Source organism: Triticum dicoccoides, chromosome 7B, assembly GCF_002162155.2.
Source record: "Triticum dicoccoides isolate Atlit2015 ecotype Zavitan chromosome 7B, WEW_v2.0, whole genome shotgun sequence".
In the NCBI taxonomy this organism is placed as follows: domain Eukaryota; kingdom Viridiplantae; phylum Streptophyta; class Magnoliopsida; order Poales; family Poaceae; genus Triticum; species Triticum dicoccoides.
The window spans coordinates 123,573,311-123,579,651 of record NC_041393.1 but is presented as its reverse complement, the minus strand read 5'-3'; the positions used below and the strand labels follow the sequence as shown (position 1 = coordinate 123,579,651).

At 46.5% G+C, this 6,341-nt stretch overlaps 1 protein-coding gene across 1 annotated transcript; it reads left to right on the top strand.

Annotated features, from left to right (window-relative positions):
* Nucleotides 1-493: 493 nt before the first annotated feature.
* LOC119340178 (peroxidase 1-like) lies at nt 494-1,767 on the top strand. Its single transcript, XM_037612079.1, has 2 exons — nt 494-745; nt 847-1,767. The coding sequence occupies exons 1-2, from the start codon at nt 533-535 to the stop codon at nt 1,624-1,626; spliced, it is 993 nt and encodes a 330-aa protein (XP_037467976.1). The 5' UTR covers nt 494-532; the 3' UTR covers nt 1,627-1,767.
* Nucleotides 1,768-6,341: the final 4,574 nt, after the last annotated feature.

Sequence of the window (6,341 nt, the reverse complement as noted above, 5' to 3'; positions counted from 1 at the left end):
GCCCCCGTGGGTAGGAGGGACACAGAGGTGATCACCGCACGACTGAGTTCTTTACTTTTCATGAAGGATAGGGCGGCCCCGTCAAGAACACTCCAGCCTGCGCAAATGATTGGCCAATTACATGTGAAATTATTCTCTTGATGAAATCATTAACCTAATCAGATCATTGCGTCCTCTTCCGGTGAAGAGACAGATGATAGATTCATACTACTAGCTAGCACATAGTAGCATGTTACCATTGACGACACATTGATCATGAACTGGCCTCGGCATTAATTGACTGGTTCGCTTAGCCGCGGTTGCGTACGTCGGAGATAATTGAGGCGGTTGTATGGACTATGGAGGCGGAAGTTAGCACATGCATGCATACGCGGCAACCAGGTTGTCACGCTGACACCATGCACCCAAGTCTACGTCACCGGACATTTATAAGTACAGGGAGTTGCAAGGACGACATAGATCACTCAACTACATTCTTGTCTGTAGACTCATTACTGGAGCTTAATTCGATCGTTTAATTTGGCCAAGGTCCATGGCGATCCGGTCTTTGCTGCTCCCTCTGGCCCTGCTGGTTCTCGCATTAGCTAGCTCGGCAGCGGTGGCTCAGCTGGAGATCGGCTTCTACAGCAAGACATGCCCGGACGCCGAGAAGATCGTCCGCCAGGAGATGGCCAAGATCATCGCGGCCGCGCCCAGCCTCGCCGGCCCACTCCTCCGGCTCCATTTCCACGACTGCTTCGTCAGGGTACATACTTGCCTAGCCTGTAGATTAATTGTCGTATTTCTGCACTTATCGATCATGAAATGTATACTTACGTCATCCATCCAACGCTAATCGAATTGCAGGGTTGTGATGCCTCTGTCCTGCTCGACTCCACGGATGGCAACGTGGCAGAGAAGGATGCCAAACCAAACAAGAGCCTGCGAGGGTTCGGCTCCGTGGAGCGCGTGAAGGCCAAGCTCGAGGCCGCGTGTCCGGGCATCGTCTCCTGCGCCGACGTGCTCACCCTCATGTCCCGCGACGCTGTCGTGCTGGCCAAGGGCCCCTTCTGGCCGGTGGCGTTGGGAAGGAGAGACGGCAGAGTGTCCAGTGCCACGGAGGCCAGCAACGAGCTGCCCCCGGCCTCCGGTGACGTCCCTCTTCTCGCCAAGATCTTCGCCTCCAAGGGCCTCAACCTCAAGGACCTCGTCGTCCTCTCCGGCGCCCACACACTTGGCACGGCGCACTGCCCGTCTTTTGCCGACCGGCTCTACAACACCACTGGCGAGAGCAGTGCCTACGGCCTCGTCGACCCGTCTTTGGACAGTGAGTACGCCGGCAAGCTGAGGCTCAAGTGCAAGAGCCTTGACGATCGCGCTATGCTGTCGGAGATGGACCCGGGGAGCTTCAAGACCTTCGACACATGCTACTACCGCCACGTCGCCAAGCGGAGGGGCCTCTTCCGCTCCGACGCGGCGCTCCTCTTCGACAACACCACCAGGGACTACGTCCAGCGCATCGCCACCGGCAAGTTCGACGGCGAGTTCTTCAAGGACTTCAGCGCGTCCATGATCAAGATGGGCGACGTGGGCGTGCTCACCGGGGCCGAGGGAGTGATCAGGAAGAAGTGCTACGCCCCAAACTAGCGTTCGTTGATTCTTAGTTGTACTTGTAAGTTGTAACTGTACGAGTTAATTCGAGGATGTCTGTCTGATACTGTTCCTTGTAGTTGTAGATGATTTATTATCGTCAGTAATAGCATTGAGTAAAAACATACTTTAACAATCATTGAATCGATATCTTTATCTTTAAATTGTCAAGACCTTAATCTTCACGCAGTGATTATGCAGTCGCGCAGCTACTAGCCTACAATGACATTACTGTCACTACCGAAATCGGCGACTCCGTCGAGTGTTTTATGTCGGTTACTCGGCAAACCCCTTTAAATTCAGTGTATTGGAAAAACACTCGGCAAAGGTCCTCGGATGGGTGGTGGTTCTGTGGAGACAGAGATTCTTCTTCCTCATTGTCGGCATGGTTTTATGCTGCGTTTCTTCCTCCTTCTTTGTGCTGTTGCTGGAGGGATATCCTGCTTTGTCCAGGCAGTTGGCCCGACCGCGGCGCCGGAACCGGATCATAGTACTCTTCCGTCGGAAAGGGGCACATACATCGATACTCAAAGCCACAGATGGCAAAGGCTGGTGCCGGTGTGTCGGATGCGTATGTGTGTTCTTGTCAATTCGGCGCGGAAGCGAAGAAAAGGGGGGCAGCGTGATGGCGATTATACCATGGTTGAAGATGATGGCCTGCTTAAATCTGGTTGCAGATGCTTATGTTGCAGGGTTCTTCTTGCAAGGTTTAGGGATGATGACATAGAGCTCCAGAGATGTTCATGTTTTACTGGTTGTTTTAGGTTGCTCTTTGTTATTCTAGTTATCTCTGCATGCGTTAGGGTGTGTTCTATGGATCAAGAACTTTGTGTTATTTTATGATTTGAATACAAGTATACTTCCTCAAAAAAACACTCTTATAATGTTCAAAGCAAAACAAAAATGCTAAGAGTACCATAGGAAATACGCTTAGTGTGTGAATACTAATGTGAATTTAATGGTATGATTTCATGACATATAGGCTGTAGCTCATGTTTCATTGGTCAAGTTTGACAATCTAGAGATACACGTAGGCCTCATAAAACATAAGAGAGGGAGTATGTAAGAGCATCTCTAACAGCAGACCTAGATATGAGCTCAGTACCTAGAAGAGAGGCGTTGAGCTCTTTGGCGAGGATCGCTGGGAAGTCAAAGTTGGACCTGTCAGGATGTTTTCCACGTGATAATGTTAGCACATGATTCTTTGAGGCCGAGTCAGAAGAGTCTTTCGATATGGACGGTTTCCCTTCGGCGAGTGGCAGTTATTTTGGTTGCACTTGAGCCTCGCCTAACTGCCTTGGGTTTGGGTGCTTTGGTGTCTGGCTCTGATGATGTCCCTTGATGCTGCAGTTGTCTTGTCCCTGTCCCCAAGTTCTAGTGCCTTTTTTCTCGTTTTGTTTTTTCTTTCTTTTTGGGTTTTCTTTCGGTTTTCCCTGATTAGCAGAGAATGTTAGGTTTTCGGGTTCGGTTTTCCTTATAAACTGGACCAACTCTCTTCTTCTCAATGAAATGCAGGAACCCCCTGCCCCTTTCGAGGTGTTCTCGAAAGAAAAATAGTGATTGTATTGCGAGAATGGGCCAGTGGGAATTGGATATGGTAGAGGCTCGATTCATCTGGACAAATAAACATGTGAATCCAGTTAGGAGCATCCTGGACTGTGCTCTCGTTTCCACTGATTGAGGGCTTCACTTCCACCTTGCCTCTCTTCAGGTGGCTACGCACGTTGGCACCGATCATGTTCCTATTCTCCTCTCATTTGGGGAGCATAAAGCCCCGTCCTCCTCCTAGGTTCCATTCGAGACGTGTTGGCTAAATCAGAGGTTTCCATAAAATTGTTCTTTCATAACCAAGTTGAGCAAATGAAAGGGCCTTTTCTGCCTTAAGTGTTTTATTGTTGATGACAACGCAATTCGCAAACTAACCGTGTGCTTGAGCTACACAATCATAACTATATAGCAAAAATGGTTAGGCTCCCCTTTGGATGAAAACACTTTAGCTATATTTCAGTCGGTCGTATTCTTGTTTTGTGGACATGGGAGTGTGTAAGAGAATCTCTAACAACAGACCTAGAAATGAGCTCAGTACCTAAAAGATGAAATATTGAAGAAGAAAATCTTTGTCAAAAAACAGCTCCATTCGCAGAGCTACAACTACATGGGAACTAAATTTGCTAGCCAAGACCAAAATATAAGTGTTCTCTAGCACAAAATCCAAAACTAAAAACATGGTCGCGCAAACACTAACCAGTCGAACAGGAAATTTCCACCCCCAACAATGTTGCCGCGTTGCCTTCCGCCGCCGACCGGTGGGACACCATGGAAGGCCTCCCCTGAAGCGACCCTCGCTGCCGGCCTACCTACAGCTCTAGCCGCCCGTCAGCCATCCCTCTCCTGCATCAAGTGTGCCGCTGGGCTAGTGTCGGAGACATGGGGACCAGCACGGCCCATGGCCCTCTAACATGAGTGATTTCTTCCTAAATTTACATGAATAGTGCAGATTTCAAAGTTTTGCTCCAACTGCATCCCCTCAACATGCAAAATTAGTGATTGTATTGCGAGAATGGGCTAGTAGGAATTGGATAGGGTAGGGGCTTGATTCATCTGGACAAATAAACATGTGAATCCAGTTAGGAGAATCCTGGACTGTGCTCTCATTTCCACTGATTGAGGGCTTCATTTCCGCCTTGCCTCTCTTCAGGTGGCTACGCACGTTGGCACCGACCATGTTCCTATTCTCCTCTCATTTGGGGAGCATAAAGCCCTGTCCTCCTCCTAGGTTCCATTCGAGACGTGTTGGCTAAATCAAAGGTTTCCATGAAATTGTTCTTTCATAACCAAGTTGAGCAAATGAAAGGGCATTTTCTCTGCCATAAGTGTTTTGGTGTTGATGACAACGCAATCCGGAAAGTAACCGTGTGCTTGAGCTACAAAATCATAACTATATAGCAAAAATGGTTAGGCGCCCCTCTGGATGAAAACACTTTAGCTAGATTTCAGTCAGCCGAATTCTTGTTTTCTGGTCATCAATCGATTTTCTGGCCTTTGGATTGTGCTTTAAGATTTGCGTAGTTTTTGTTGTTTCTGTCATGTATTGCTGGTGGTATTGCACTACAAGAAATATGTCAACTTGTGACCTTCTGTCAGTGACCCTGGAAGAATTGGTCATAGATCTATGACCATTTCAGACCAATTGGTCAAAAGCTGTTCGGGAGGCTCCAAACCCTAAACCATTGCGACCATTTTGGTCAGAAAGGTCGTAATTTCCTTACACGAAATGGTCATAAAGCAAACAGCACTAGTCCGCTGCCTTATTTCTAGTTGTTAACGACCAATATAGATGGTCATAGCCTTGTAAATTATGGTGGGTTGCGATGACTAGGCGCCATCTCATCAGTTTTGCCTATGTGTCATGTCCATGTGGCAGTTTTTGCCCTAGGTTGTGAAGCAACCTATATTTCTGTCATTCCCAAAATTCCCAAAAAAAAGCTCATAAATTCTTTGGGTCATATCTTCATCAAATATGTAAAAACCTTCCTTTCCTAGTTCAAAAATAATTCAAAAATATTCATTTTCCTATTCTGTTCAGAACAACAGTTTGTGAAGGAAGTACCACTTTGGCATGTCCAAATAGTATCCATTTTCTACAGTGCTTTCCTATGCCCAAATAACCATCCTCCACCAAATGCCAGCTCAATCCATTCATTATTTTGAGCCAAGCTTCAACATTCGTATTTATGTCCAGTGTGGTGGTTTGCAAAGCAAGTACCACCTAGGCTCCTCCTTTTGAGCTGAAAATTTGTGAAGACGGTCTTCTTAGTAACTGATCATCCTCAGCCAAAACTCACGGCCATTAGCCATGTACATTTCCCGTACCGCTAATCAAACACTTGGCTGCTTATTCATGTTTAAGCATCGATCGGTCTCCTCGTGAGAATCTTATGTTGTGATTTTCTTCCTAGCACCTACCTAGGGAGTTCCCAAACCACTAGACATGCCTAGGCCGCCCAGAACACATGGCAACGCCACGGTCACGCGGTGACCACGCGGCGGGCATGCGAGCTTACGCGCTCTAGAGTTGGGGCCCTCGGCCACCGTCGAAACCTCGATGTCTCTCCATCAAACCATGTATTTCTGATTAAATAGGTACTTATGTAACTAGAAATGATTTTTGGAAAAAATAAATAGCAAACTATGAGGCAGCTGCAGTTCAAATTTGACCCGCTTCCAACTGAATCAGCGGAAATTTGTCTTTTTCACGAGAGGTGGATCAAAACTTTTTACACCCAACCATTTGGTCAATTGTGCATTAAATATGTCCTAGTATTTTATAAAAATGATTTGGTCCAATTTTGCAACAATTATTTGGTAGTTCCTTCACACAAAAACCTCCTTTCGGGCACTCGAAAAATGAAAAATGGTTTTTTCGTCCAAAGAAAATGAAAACTTCCTTAGGCAACATTGTTTGCCATTCCAATATGCACCCTTGTGCACAATATGAGATCATTTGAACAAACTATGCCACGAATGTGGCCATAAGTTTGATCATTTGCCTTGAAAGCCATGAATCTTGAGAGATGATAGCTCATTTCTGAGAACACTTTTTTAAAATAATTGCCGTATTACAAGTTTGTTATTTTTCCTGGGAACTTGGCCACATATAATGACACAATGCGAAGGTTTCCCAATTTTTTGATTTTTTTTGAATTTTTTAT

Bases quoted from the DNA above. Each gene is read 5' to 3' on its own strand.
- LOC119340178 (XM_037612079.1), top strand. From the start codon at position 533: ATGGCGATCCGGTCTTTGCTGCTCCCTCTGGCCCTGCTGGTTCTCGCA. The intron at 746-846 runs GTACATACTTGC...ATCGAATTGCAG, and splicing joins TCCACGACTGCTTCGTCAGG to GGTTGTGATGCCTCTGTCCT.